This window comes from Cetorhinus maximus, chromosome 4 (assembly GCF_964194155.1).
Source record: "Cetorhinus maximus chromosome 4, sCetMax3.hap1.1, whole genome shotgun sequence".
NCBI classification, from domain to species: domain Eukaryota; kingdom Metazoa; phylum Chordata; class Chondrichthyes; order Lamniformes; family Cetorhinidae; genus Cetorhinus; species Cetorhinus maximus.
The window spans coordinates 174,172,622-174,187,815 of NC_135882.1; the positions used below are offsets into that span (position 1 = coordinate 174,172,622).

At 47.0% G+C, this 15,194-nt stretch overlaps 1 protein-coding gene across 4 annotated transcripts in view; it reads right to left on the minus strand.

Moving 5' to 3' along the window:
* The window catches only part of LOC144680043 (transcription initiation factor TFIID subunit 4-like), a 160,453-nt gene extending 148,213 nt beyond the window's left edge, over nucleotides 1-12,240 (minus strand). For all 4 annotated transcript variants that reach the window (XM_078541154.1, XM_078541155.1, XM_078541153.1 and 1 more), the window contains exons 1-3: nucleotides 11,451-12,240; nucleotides 553-701; nucleotides 329-445 (exon numbers count right to left, since the gene is read on the minus strand). In XM_078541154.1, the coding sequence (XP_078397280.1) occupies nucleotides 329-445; nucleotides 553-701; nucleotides 11,451-12,045 (861 nt within the window). In that variant the 5' untranslated portion in view covers nucleotides 12,046-12,240. The remainder of the gene's footprint in view (nucleotides 1-328; nucleotides 446-552; nucleotides 702-11,450) is intronic.
* Between the last annotated feature and the right edge of the window lie 2,954 nt (nucleotides 12,241-15,194).

Genomic DNA, 15,194 nt, shown 5'->3' on the forward strand with positions numbered 1-15,194 from the left:
GGAAATTTAGCATACAGGATCAGTCTCAAATAAGAGGTCAGTCATTTTGTGCTCAGATAAGGAGAAATTTCTTCACTCAGGGGATTGTGAATCTTAGAAATTCTCTACCCCAGAGAGCCTGTGGATGCTCAGTTAAGTATATTAAAAATCACAGACTGATAGGGTTTAGAGGCAACTGAGATATGGAAATTGTGCAGGAAGGTGGAGTTGGGATAGATCAGCCATGATTGCACCGAGTGGCAGAGCAGACTTGAAAGGCAGTAGGGCCTACTCCTAATCCTATTTCTTAAAAGCTTTATAGCAATCTTTTTTTAAAAAAAATTCTCACCTGTACGACTGTGATGCGTTGTGATGCAGCACTTGTCTGGCCTCCAGCTGGTATTTGATTCACCTGCTGGACAGGAGGTGGCCTCACTTGATTGGGAGTTCTCTGGGCCCCAGCTGCCTAGTATCAACAATCACCCCCAAAGAAAAGAAAAAATCAGCCAAATTTTAAAACAGTCGACAACACAAAGATTTAAGAGGGATCACAGGAATTGTCAATACCCTTACCTGTACGGTGGAAATTCGGACCAAAGATGTGCCACTAGGTGCTGCAGACGAGGTGTTCCCAGCTCCTTGAGCCCAGGCTTTGGCCTGAGCAATGGCTTTCTGTGGAACCAACACTAGCTGTCCACTGTCACTTCGAGCAAGCACCATGCCTGTAGGGCAACACAGACAAGTTACAGAACGCCACAAGTAAAACAGAACTGAATCGGACTGTTGAAAACTCATCTCTTTTCATACCACTCGACAATGGGCAGCCGCAACATCCTTGTACTATTAGATCACCCTGGACAGGACATGAACTCAGCTGTCTGTAGGTGCAAACTTTTACATCACCTTGTCCCAAAATTTGCAACGCTCCATGAACGTAAATAATGACCGTCATGGTTAGCTTATGATCGGCGCAGTATCTGACAGCATCAGATTCTCATTTTCAGTTCTTATTATACTGACTATTATAATGAGAAAGACTTATTTACAGAGCACCTGGCACAACGCCCCAAAATGCTTTCCCACCAATGAAGTGCATTTTTCCTGTAAGTCGTCACTGTTGTAATATAGGAAAAGCTGCACCCAATTTGTGCACAGCAAGCTCCCACAAACAACAATGTGATAAAACGATCAAATATTCTATTTTAGTGATGCTGATTGAATGATAATCATTGGCCAGCACACTGGGGATAACCCCCTGCTCTTCTTTGAAATAGTGCAATGGGATAGGATACTTTAGCTCCACCTCAGTGGGCAGCGGAGACCTCCGATTAGCATCTCTGCTGAAAAACAGCGCTCTCAACAGTGTAGCACACCCTCCATATTGCACTGCAAGCATAAACCTAGATTTCTGTGGTCAAGTTTGTGGAGTGGGACTTGAATCCACAACCTTCTGATTCCAAGGTAAGAACTCTACCCACCAGGTCACAGCTGACACTGAGAAATTCACATCAACACGTGCAGCAAGTCAATGATGGAGCTGACTCAGCCATCCTTCAGTAGGTCTTTCAAGCAGGCACCTTTCATACGAGTCTAAATAACAGCAGCCAGTATATTAGGAATAGTGGTGGCGGGGGGAGGGGGGGTGCAAATCAGAGTCCACTCCTGTGCTCAATGGCAATAATCAAACTCTTCACAGGTCACAAGATCTGATCAGAAACAGAATCAGTACCCCTTTTTAATGAGGTCAGCTGGTTAAGTTTGGACCAGGGATCAAACTCAAAACCCTGATTTACGCAGCTCAGTTTTACAGTGAGCACTGCAGCCAAAACGTCAGCAAGTGCATGAGTTTGTACTTTAGAACAATTTTGTCAATAAATGTCAAAACGCAGGGATTTCAGAACAGAAGGGAGACTTTGGCCCAATATTCCGATTTAAATCAGAGACTTCAGATGATTCCAATTCTCTTAACAGAATAGTTACTGAGGAAAAGTTACAGGTTAAAACCACTTCTAACTCCTGGATAACTATAGTAGTGCCACTCCTCACAACCCACAGCCCTATACTCCCCCCAACTCCGACCACCCCTCACCCCCTGACCATCCCCAACATCCCCCCCCCCACCCCCCCCACCACACCATCCTTCCCTCTACCTCTCAAAGTGACTGGGACCTTTAAATGTACCTGCTTCATGGTAGTTAGTGCTGTAAAAAGGAGGCTTGGCTTCACTTCCCCCGATGCTGCTAGCCTGTACAAAAGAGTCCCAGGCCTGACTTGGAAGGTCGGGGAGAAACGTGCAGCTCTTGATTAAGTAAACTGGAGCAGGGTGGCAATCAGGCTGTGACTGCCAGTCTTCAGAGGCCCTTTATTACTACCTTTCCCTGTCAGTTTCCAACGGCAAAAACACTTTTCAAATTTATTAGTAATCGCTGTGTGTGTTCCTGGCCAGTATTTATCGCTCAATCATCAAGTGGAAAGCGATGGCTTAGTGGTATTGTCGTTGGGCTATTAATCCAGAGACATGGGTAATACTCTGGGGACCTGGGTTCGAATCCTGCCACAACAGATGTTGGGTTTTGAATTCAATAAAAATATGGAATTAAAAATGAAACCATTGTTGATTGTTGTAAAAACCCATCTGGTTCACCAATGTCCTTTAGGGAAGGAAATCTGTTGTCCTTGCCTGGTCTACACCTGACTCCAGACCCACAACTATGTCGTTGACTCTTAACTGCCGTCTGAATAAGGACATTTAGGGATGGGCAATAAATGCTGGTCTAGCCAGCGACTCCCACATCCCACGAGTTAGTTTTTTTTAAATCATTGAAATAGGTGATCCGGTCATTATCACATTGCTGTTCATGGGAGCTTGCTGTGTGCAAATTGGCTGCTGTGCCTTCTACAACAATAACTACTCTTCAAAAAGCACTTTGTAACACCTCCAATTGAAAGATATCCCACATTGGCATTTATGGCATCTCCATCCCATTAATGAACATCAACATCATGTAGAAAATACCAAATCATGTACATCTACCATGCAGTTATCTATTTTAATGACAGGATGCCTGCCTAGCTTTGTTCTGCTCTGGAGAAAAAGACAGAGGGCAGTCTGACTCCCATCAGAACGTGAAGGGCAAGCTACACAATGACTTGGTTTGCTGCAATTACGACCAGTATGGTACAAACAAAACAGAATAAGGGTCCACTGCAGAACGAGCTTTGCCTGTACTTTTTTTTCCCCCTACATCCTTTCAATTTTTTGCCTTCTTTAAAGGTGAAGGGTTTTAGTGCAGGACATCTTGGCATTTCAGATATCCATGTCCACACTGAATCCACCCCCAACATCCTGGGGGTTACCATTGACAGAAACTGAACTGGACTAGCCATATAAATACTGTGGCTACAATAGCAGGTCAGAGACCAGGAATCCTGCAACTAATAACACCTCCTGACTCCCCAAAGCCTGTCCACCACTTACAAGGCACAAGTCAGGAGTGTGGCAGAATACTGCCCACTTGTCTGGCTGATGCAGCTCCAACACTCGAAGCTTGACACCGTCCAGGACAAAGCAGCTGCTGGATTGTTTGTGGAAAGGGTGCCATTCGCGCCTTCCATCACTGATGCGCAGTAGCAGCAGTGTGTACCATCTACAAGATGCACTGCAAGGACTCACTAAGGCTCCTTAAGCAGCAACTTCCAAACCTATGACCACTACTACCTAGAAGGACAAGTGCAGCAAATAGATGGGAACACCACCACCTGGAAGTTCCCCACCAAGTCACTCACCATCCTAACTTAGACCATAAGACCATAAGACATAGCAGCAGAAATTAGGCCATTCGGCCCATCAAGTCTGCTCCACCATTCAATCATGGCTGATAAGTTTCTCAACCCCATTCTCCCGCCTTCTCCCCGTAACCTTTGATCCCCTTACCAATCAAGAACCTATCTATCTCCGTCTTAAATACACTCAATGACCTGGCCTCCACAGCCTTCTGTGGCAATGAAGTCCATAGAATCACCATTCTCTGGCTAAAGAAGTTTCTCCTCATCTCTGTTCTAAAAGGTCTTCCCTTTACTCTGAGGCCGTGCCCTCAGGTCCTAGTTTCTCCTACTAATGGAAACATCTTCCCCACGTCCACTCTATCCAGGCCTTTCAGTATTCTGTAAGTTTCAATCAGATCCCCCCTCATCCTTCTAAACTCCATCGAGTATAGACCCAGAGTCCTCAAACGTTCCTCATATGTTAAGCCTTTCATTCTTGGAAATATATCGCCGTTCCTACACTGTTGCTAGGTCAAAATCCTGGAATTCCCTCCCTAACAGCACTGTGGGTGTACCTACACCACATGGACTGCAGCGGTTCAAGGCTACAGCTCACCACCACCTTCTCAAGGGCAACGAGGGATGGGCAATAAATGCTGGCCTAACCAGTGACACCTACATGGCACTACTTCAAAGAGCAGGGCTGTTATCCCCAGTGTCCTGGCATATAATTAACAAGCAATATCGCAAAAAAAGTTTATCCGGCTGTCGTCACGTTGTTGTTTGTGGGAGCTTGCTATGCTCAAATTGGCAGCCACATTTCCTACGTTACAACAGCAACTATGCTTCAAAAGGATTTGATTGGTTGAGACATCTGGTGATCGTGAAAGGCGCTATATAAATCTAAGTCTCTCTTTCTGTTGTATGGTGCGTAAATGGACTCGAGTCTTTATATGGTAATAGATAGGAGATTATTAGAGAAGATTAAAGATATTAATTGAGGAGCGGGGAGCAGGAGGAAGAGAATAAGAGATTGATCAGAAGTGAGAAAATAGAATTACAGGTGACTAGTGGTGTCCACAGGGTCAATTCTGGTGTCACTCCCACTCACCATGTTCCCCAATGATTTCAATATGCGCCCAAGGGGTAACTGTGTTAAATTTTACAGATTATACCAAAATATGGGAGGGATAAATAATTCCTTGGAGGACCAAACGAAACTGTGGAAGATGTCCACAAGATAGGGCATTGGGCTAAAAAGTGGAATTCAATGTCTGCATGAGGCGATACATTTTCGTCAATGAAACAGCAGCATTAAATATACCCTGATTTTTTTTTTCTGTTTACAGGGTGTGGGCCTCGCTAACCAGACTAGCATTTGTTGCCCATCCCTAATTACCCAACACTACCTCTTGAACCGCAGTAGTCCATGTGGTATATGTACACACTCAGGGCTGTTAGGAAGGGAGAATACAAGCAGGCTTAATGCTGTGCAAAAGCAGTGCAACTGGGGGTGCGGGGAGCAGGTTTCACTGTGCAAGTAGTAAATGGAATTGAAGTTCTTTTACCGTAAGAATTACAAAACATAAAATCCCAGAGGTAATGGTCAACCTATCAAAAGCCTTAATAAGGCCCCAATTAGAGCAGTGTGTGAAATATTGGGTACCGCACTGTTAGCTAGGATAGAGCACAGCACAGACTCACCATTATGTAGTTTGGTATACTGGTACAAGACAATGAAAATATGAAAAGTTGGCACTTTTCCTATTGGAACACAGATGACAGGGTGATAATAGTTTTTTTTAAATTCGTCCATGCAATGAGGGCATCACTGGCTAGGCCAGCATTTATTGTCCATCTCTAATTGCCCTCCAGAAGGTGGTGGTGAGCCGCCTTCTTGAACCGCTGCAGTCCATGTGGTGTAGGTACACCCACAGTTCTGTTAGGGAGGGAGTTCCAGGATTTTGACCCAGCGACAGTGAAGGAACGGCGATATATTTCCAAGTCAGGATGGTGAGTGACTTGAAGGGGAATTTCCAAGTGGCGGTGTTCCCATGAGTCTACTGCCCTCGTCCTTCTAGATGGTAGCAGTCATGGATTTGAAAGGTGCTGCCTAAGGAGCCTTGGTGAATTCCTGCAGTGCATCTTGTAGATGGTACACACTGCTGCTACTGTGCACCGGTGGTGGAGGTAGCGAATGTTTCTGGATGGGGTGCCAATCAAACAGGCTGCTTTGTCCTGGATAGTGTCAAGCTTCTTGAGTGTTGTTGGATCTAGGCAAGTGGGGCGCATTCCATCACACTCTTGACTTGTGCCATGTAGATGATGGAAAAGCTTTGGGGAGTCAGGTGGTGAGTTAATCCCCACAGAATTCCCAGCCTCTGACTGCCCTTCTAGCCACAGTATTTATATGGCTAGTCCTGTCCACCATCAATTATATTGATAGTGGGGGGGGATTCAGTGATGGTAATGCCATTGAATGTCAAGAGCCGATGGTTAGATTCTCTCTTGTTGGAGGTTTAAATGGAGAAAAATTTCAGAATGCTTCAGTGCAGAGGGATCTGGGTGTCCTCGTGCATGAATCGCTGAAAGCTAATGTGCAGGTACAGTAGGTAACAAGGAAGGCAAATGGAATTTTGGCATTTATTGCTAAAGGAATAGAGTATAAAAATAGGGAAGTGTTGTTGCAACTGTACAAGGCATTGGTGAGACCGCACCTGGAGAACTGTGCACAGTTTTGGTCCCCTTGGGGAAGGGTGTAGTTGCATTGGAGGCGGTTCAGAGGAGGTTCACTAGATTGATTCCACAGATGCGGGGCTTATCTTATGAGGAGAGATTGAGCAGTTTAGGCCTATACTTTAGAAGGATGAGAGGAGATCTAATTGAGGTATATAAGATGCTAAAGGGGATAGACAAAGTAGACGTGAGGCGGGTGTTTCCCCTTCTGGGGCATTCTAGAACAAGAGGCCATAGTTTTAGGCCAAGGGGTGGTAGATTTAAATCAGAGATGAGGAGGAATTACTTTTCTCAAAGGGTCTTGAATCTCTGGAATTCACTACCTCAGAGTGTAGTGGATGCCGGGACGCTGAATAAATTTGGGGTGATAAACAGATTTTTAATTAATGGGTTGAAAGGTTATGGGGAGAGGGCGGGAAATTGGAGTTGAGGCCGAAATGAGATCAGCAATAACCGTATTGAATGGAGGGGCAGGCTCGAGGGGTTGAATTGCCTACTCCTGCTCCTAGTTCTTATGATCATTGCTTGGCACGAACGTGCTGAAATATGCTTATGAGTGGGATAGGGTGACAAGCAAGGTGCTTTGTTAAATGCAAGACATTTAAACAGAAGACAGTGGAAACTTCTTCAGAATAGCAAGGCTGTGGAATTCACTTCAATTGATGCTGAAGTTTAAGTTGGACAGGCAGGTGAAGTAGTGGATGATTAGACACAGGAACAGGGTGGGTCAATATGATTGGAACCATTTACTCATACAGGAGGTAACTGCCAACACACACCCAGTTGGACTAAATGACTTCCCCCCCACCCCTCCCCAAGTCCCATCTTAAATTTACATTATGTAAATTTGGAATTCCACCAAATGGTGGAAACTTCTCATCCCTCAAACATAGACAAAAGAGCTGAAGTCAAGAGGTGAGGGCAGTGTGACAGCCTTTGACATCAGGGCAGCATTTGACCGTGTGGCATCAAGGAGCCCCAGCAAAACTGTAGCCAATGGGAACCGGGAGGAAAACGTTCCTGGGGTTGGAGTCATAGATATCACTGCAGGAGTTCCTCAGGGCAGTGTCTGAAGCCCAACCATTTCAGCTGCTTCATCAAGGACCTTCACTCCATTACATGGTCTGAAGCGGGGATGTTCGCTGATGCTTGCACCAAGTTCAGCATAATTCGTAACTCTTCAGATTCTGAAGCAGTCCACATCCATATGCAGAGAGACCTGATCAACATTCAGACTTGGGCAGACAAGTAGCATCTGTGCCAGGCAATGACCATCTCCAACAACAGGTAATTCAGCCAACTCCCCATGACATTCAACAGCATTATCATCATCGAATCCTCCATTATCAACATCCTGGGGTTGCCATTGACCAGAAACTGAACTCGACCAGCCATATAAATACTGTGGCTACAGGAGCAGATCAGTGGCTGGGAGCTCTGCAGCCAGTAACTCACCTCCTGACTCCCCAAAACCTGTCCGCCATCTACAAGGCGCAAGTCAGGAGTGTGATGGAATACTCTCCACTTGCCTGGATGAGTGCAGCTCCAAAAACACAAGCAGCTCAACACCATCCAGGACAAAGCAGCCCGCATAATCAGTACCCAGTCCACCACCTTGAACATTCACTCCCTCCACCAACATCTCAGTGGCAGCAGTGTATATCATTTACAAGATGCACTGCAGCAACTCACCAAGCCTCCTTTGACAGCACCTTCCAAACCCACAATCTCTACCATCTGGAAGGGCAAGGTCAGCAAATGCTTGGGGACACCACTACCTACAAGTTCCCCTCCAAGCCACTCACCATTCTGACTTGGAAAATCCTGGGACTCCCTCCCTAACAGCGCTGTGGGTGTACCTACACCACATGGACTGCAGTGGGTCATCACCGCCTTCTCGAGGGCAATTAGGGATGGGCAATAAATGCTGGCCTAGCCAACGACACCTACAATCCATGAACAAAAGAAAAGGAACAACCCTATATAACCATCAGGTGTATAAAATTTGTTCTTGGGATGCAGATATCTCTGGCAATGCCAGCATTTAGTGCCCATTCCTTGCTGCTCTCAACGCAGTGCTTTATTGAACTACTGAGGTCCATGTGGTGAAGGTGTTCCCACAGTACTGTTAGGGTTAGGGAGTTCCAGAATTCTGACACAATGATGAAGAAATGGCTGATACACGTCCAAGCCAGGACAGTCTAGTGATTTGCGGGGAATTCTATTAAGGGATTGAAACAAAGTGCTGCAATTAAAACTTGGATCATCTTCAACTTAGTGAAGTCGCAATCTTACTTTATCCTTGACTTGGACTGTTCCATTAAGTTATAGCTCTATTAACTTACTATGAGGCCGTACGTTAACCTTAGTGCTTATAAATTACCCAAAGTAAAGTTTCACTGATGCAAAATGCCTGATAAAATACATGCACAAAAGACATCAAGACTAAAAAAAGACAATCAGTAACAGCAAGTGTTCAGCTTTCTGGCAGCTGCATAACTGCAGATAAAGCAAAGGTTTCACAAATTACAGTTAATAAGAAAGTCAACTGCCCCATTGGCTCTTCATTATCCTTAAAGGATAACTGAATGCTGTTTGAATGGAACACTTCAAGCATGTGCCTCTTGAAGACAAAGCAGGGAGTCAGGCAACAGCACTCAGTTCTGTCAAGGCCACCACTTATAACATTTAACCGTCCTAACCCACGTGCCATTTCCATGCTCTATCACTTCTGCATTTGCTGAACAATTGGTCACAGCAGGAGAAACCCAGACAACAGCAGAAACACTGTCCTCAAAGCATCCCTGAAGTCGTCAAACATTCAAATCATGGGAGATCCTGGCTTGTGACCAACCAAAATGGAGAAGGCTCATTCAGGAAGGCACCAAACACATCGGGAGACTTTGTTGGAAGCGTGCAGAGGTGATGTCGAGGCATCAGAGGGAGGGAGTGCACAAACCTCCAAACAACCCATCTACCCAAGCGTCTAAGCTCCCCCTGCCCCATCATGTGGCAGAGTCTGCAGATCACACATTGGGTTCTGAGATAGCTGATAAAAATGTTATAAACACTATACAAATCCAAACTGTGGTACATCTAATAGAACTGTGGACTTGGCTTTACTCTGATCAAAAAAAATCACTGCAAAAATCAAAATTGTCACAGCACAGGAGGCGGCCAGTCAGCTTCTGTCTGCACCGGTTCCCCGAATGAGCAACTCACTTCGTGTCATTCAACTACCTTCACCTCATAACCCTGCACATTCTTCCTTTTCATATAACAGTCTAATTCCGTTTGGAGATGCTTTGATTGAACCTGCTCCACCACACTCAGGCTGTGGAAGCAACTCAACCCCGATCCCATGGCACCGCCTAAGCAGCAGCTTGCTGAAGGTCCACCCAGCTCCCTACATCCTTCCAAGATCCTTGTTCAAAGTTGCACCTCCAGCTGTCTCAGTCCCGAGTTCTGGAATTCCCTAAATCTCTCCCCTTCAAGACATTCCTTAAAACCTACTCCGTTGTTGTCTTAATATCGCCATAGGAGACGGTAGCATGGTGATAATGTCGCTGCACTAGTAATACAGAGGTGCAGGCTAATGGTCTGGGGATAACTGGTTCAAATCCCACCATGGCAGCAGCTGGTGCAATTTAAATTCAATTAATATAAGGCCAATCTCAGTAATGATGAGCATGACAACTACCACCAATTGCTGTAAAGACACATTTAGTTCACAAATCCCTCCAAGGAAGGAAATCTGCCACCCTTACCCAGGCTGACCACGGCAGTGTGCTTGGCTCTTAACTGCCCTCTGAAATGGCCTAGCAAGCCACTCAGTTCAAGGGCAATTAGGAATGGGCAACAAATGCCTTGCCAGCAATGCCCACATCCCATAAAATAACAACAAAATCACAGAATTGTTATGGTGCAGAAGGAAGCCATTCAGCCCAATGCATCTGCACCACTGTCAAATATTGTTCAATAAACTCCTGGGGAAGCACCTCAAGACTGTTTAAAATGTTATAAACACTACACAAATCCAAATTGTGGTACATCTAATAGAACTGTGGACTTGGCTTTACTTTGTTCTAAAAAAATCACTGCAAAAATGAGAATTGTTGCAGCACAGAAGGCGGCCATTTAGCTTATGAGCAACTCACCTTGTGCCATTCATCTACCTTCACCTTGTAACCCTGCACATTCTTCCTTTTCAGATAACAGTCTAATTCCATTTGGGGTTGCTTTGATTGAACCTGCTCCACCACACACTCAGGCTGTGCATTCCAGAGCCTAACCGCTCGCTCTGAAGTTTCTCCTCTCATTCTCAATTGTTTCACAAGTGGGGACAGTTTCTCCGTAACTACTCTGTCCAGACACCTCACGATTTTGAATGCCTCTCGGCCTTCTCTTCTCCAAGGAAAACAGTCATAACTTATCCAGCCTATCTTCATAACTGAAGTTCCTTGTCCCTGGAAGGACTCTCTCGAATCTTTTCTACACCCTCTCCAACGCCTTCGCATCCTTCCCTAAAGTGCAGCTCCCAGAACTGGGCACAATACTAATTCAGCTGAGGCTGAATTAGTAACTTATACAAATTCCCCGCACTGCACTGCTTTGCTCTTCTACTCTTTGCCCCTATTAATAAAGCCCAGTATATGCTTTATTAACAGCTCTCTCCACCTGTCACGTTCACTGAACCTATGCAAACATACACCAAGGTCCCTCTGCCTTGGCGAAGTCCTCGACACAAATTCAAGCTGCTGTTTGGTGATACAGAATGGTGCGTTTTTGATTTAAAAGCTCCAAAAACATAAAAGTGTGTCCAAGATAGCTCTATAATAGATAAATTTCCAACTTGTGCAGGTGCAGAGCTGCAGCCTCGCACACGCCCACCTTGCAACCACGTGTGGGGAGGACAGTGCAATGTTAAAACATGCCAGGAGTCTTTGAGGCGAGAGTGCTCTTCTCCTTACCTGCTGGGACCTGGAAGTTTTGCAGAAGAGGGACAGTTGTCTGGCCGAGCTGAGGGGCTTTGACGTGCGGGGAGGAGACGGTGATCCTTTGGACGGTGGGGGCAGGGGTCCGGGAGGCTGGCGGCGGGTTGCCTGTGGCCGCTGCCACGGTCTTCACCATCGCAGCGGGCGTCGGCGAGGCCAGGAACCCGCCTGCCCCCTGACTGGGCCGGGGCTGACCGCCGGTGCCGGTGCTGGGCCCGGCCTGATTTTGGCGCAGGTGCTCGGGCAGCAGGACGACTTTGAGCGCGGGGGAAGGGCAAGGGGACGAGGTGCCCGAGGCCACCGGGGCGCTGACCGGCTCCGCCACCGAGGCGGCGGCGGGCGGGACTCCCGCCCCGCCGTTCACCAGCGGCTCGCCCGGCACCAGCCCGTTGCTGGCCGCCGCCGTCACCGCCGCGGGCCGGGGGCTGGGCTGGGGGTTGGTGGTGGAGGAGGAGGAGGAGGAGGATGGGGCAGGCGGCTCGGCGCTGACCGTCGAGGCGGGGAGTCCGCCGCTCCCCGGGGTCTGTTGGCCCGCCGGCCGCGCGATATTGGCGGGTTCGGGGGTGGGCATGATTGAAGGGTGGGGGGGGTATGGTGGGGGTGGTCGGCGGGCTCCCCCGCGCCGCCGCCTCTCCCCTGTCACTTGGTGCCCACTCTGGCTCTCTCCCGGAGAGTCAGGGCCCGGCCTGGATTCACTGCCATGGCCGCTCGGGCTTCTCCTCAGCCAAACCGCCGTGCCGGCGCCGCCATCTTGTTAGTGACGCATGGCCGCTTGATGCGCATGCGCCGCCCGCCCCTTGGCCGGCTGGAGGCTCCAGGCGCATGCGTCCCTCTACGCCTCTGGTTGTGTGGGAAGCTGGACGCGCATGCTCTGCCCTCGCCCCCTCCCCTCCGGGGGCGCTTGGCGGGTTCATGCGCGTGCGTAATGATGGCGCCCGGGATCGACGCAGGCCTCGCCCCTCGTTCCCATTGGTCAAGAGGAACCAGGAAGCAGCAGTAGGAAGGAGCATGCGCCCTACAATCAGCACCAACCACAAGATAGTAAATATATTTACATGGTAAAACATTCCAATTGCTCAACACCACATGCACAAACTGTGCGAAAGCAGCTTCCAACAAGATTTGCATTTATGATAGCATATTTAATTGAGCAAAACATTCCAATTGCCCAGCACTGCCAGCACAAACTGTTAAGGCAACTTCCAGCTACCTGGGTTTAAATGTCATACTTTTAACTTAGTAAATTCCCCCAATTGCCCAGCCACACGTGCACCAATTGTATTCTTTTTGAAAATAAGACATAAGGAGAAGCTGGGGTGGCCTATTTTTTGTCATGATTCAGGGGAAGGGTGGTGCAGTGGTAATGTCACTGGACCAGTAATCCAGAGACCTCCCCCCGCCCCCCCCACCACCAAATTAATGTCCTGGGTGAACGTGGGTTCAAATCCCGCCATAGTGTCACAATTCACTGTGGATAGTGAGCTGCAATATTGAGGCCCCCACCGCTTCCCCGAGCTTTGACAAATGTGAAAAAGTTTGATCAACCCACCCTCTAACGTCTGCTTGTGGTATTACTTTGACCTCTGGTGATGGACTTTGTTTTGCCATTGCCCTGGCTACCACACACGACAGAAAAGTACCAGGAACTTGTTCTCGTAACTGCTCCATCTCTTTAGCCTCTCTCGGACATTCCGTAATTGGATTTTGGATAAATTGGATAGATACATGGATGGGAGAGGTCTGGAGGGTTATGGACTAGGTGCAGGTCAATGGGACTAGCGGAATAATATTTCGGCACAGACTAGAAGGGCCAAATGGCCTGTTTTTCTGTGCTATAGTGTTCTATGGTTCTAATTATGGCAAAGCTATAACCTTCACTCCTGCCAAGTTATTCCCCAGGAGTAAATCAACTCCATCCACTGGTAATTTCTTAACCACGCCTACAACCACCGATCAAGACAACAAATCACACACCAATTGCACTTTGTACAACGGAACCAGAATATACCCTCCACTTATCCCATTTGCCAATAATTTAGCTTTAATTGAATTCTCTGGAGGGAAACCAAGTCCTTCTCCAGCAAAAGAGTTTGAATAGCCTCTGTGTCCCTTTATATAGTTATGGGTTTAGCTGCATCATTTGATGAAAAAGGGGTTATTTTTCCTTTAGACGAAAATCGTTTATATCTCTCATCTAACTTATTCACTTCGCCTGCATTCACAGCAGTGTTTACCTCCAGAACTTATTTGTAGTTAAAGCTACAATTTGATCTTTGTCATTTTCTTTTTGAGTTCCCTTTTTAGACTCACTCTTACGAACTCCAATAAGTCCCATGGGCTTCCCTCACAACTTCCAGTATTCTGAACGAATGTGTCCCACTTTATTACAATGGAAACACTTCGGCCTTCGAGTTTCACCTCCACCCTCAGTACCTTCCTTCCTGATCTGGGGAGGAGATCTCAAGGTATTGCCAGCTATCCATTCTTTACCCTGGCTACTTGCCTTCCTTTCACTGTCCCACTTTCTATTCTTTTCAAATGTATGGGGGTGATGGAAAAAAGGTTTAGTTTTATGGATCAACTCATAACCATCAGCCGTTACTGCTGCCTGTCTAGCAGTTCACAGAATCACAGAGTGCAGAAGAGGCCCTTCGGCCCATCGAGTCTGCACCGACACGTGACAAACACCTGACCTATCTACCTAATCCCATTTACCAGCACTTGGCCCATAGCCTTGAATGTTATGACGTGCCAAGTGCTCATCCAGGTACTTTTTAAAGGATGTGAGGCAACCCGCCTCCACCACCCTCCCAGGCAGTGCATTCCAGACCGTCACCACCCTCTGGGTAAAAAAGTTTTTCCTCACATCCCCCTTAAACCTCCTGCCCCTCACCTTGAACTTGTGTCCCCTCGTGACTGACCCTTCAACTAAGGGGAACAGCTGCTCCCTATCCACCTTGCCCATGCCCCTCATAATCTTGTACACCTCGATCAAGTCGCCCCTCAGTCTTCTCTGCTCCAACGAAAACAACCCAAGTCTATCGAACCTCTCTTCATAACTTAAATGTTTCATCCCAGGCAACATCCTGGTGAATCTCCTCTGCACCCCCTCCAGTGCAATCACATCCTTCCTATAATGTGGCGACCAGAACTGCACACAGTACTCCAACTGTGGCCTCACCAAGATTCTATACAACTCCAACATGACCTCCCTACTTTTGTAATCTATGCCTCGATCGATAAAGGCAAGTGTCCCATATGCCTTTTTCACCATCCCACTAACATGCCCCTCCGCCTTCAGAGATCCATGGACACACACGCCAAGGTCCCTTTGTTCCTCACAACTTCCTCGTGTCATGCCGTTCATTGAATACTTCCTTGTCAAATTACTCCTTCCAAAGTGTATCACCTCACACTTTTCAGGGTTAAATTCCATCTGTCACTTATCTGCCCTTTTGACCATCCCTTTGGTCTTCAGCATGGGCTCTTATTACAGAAGGTAGGGATTTTTTAAATTCTTCCAAGAGAATGGTCTCTGAGAACTTCATAGGTAGTTTCAACTCCTATTGCTCATATTCACCTGTTCAAAACAACTGTACTTAATCTTTTCAAATCCAATGTAAGTTTGCCCAGGCCATTTCATTAAATTTTGAAACTTTTGTCTGAATGCTTCAGGGACCAACTCATATGCACCCAAAAATGGCCTTTTTCACCACATCA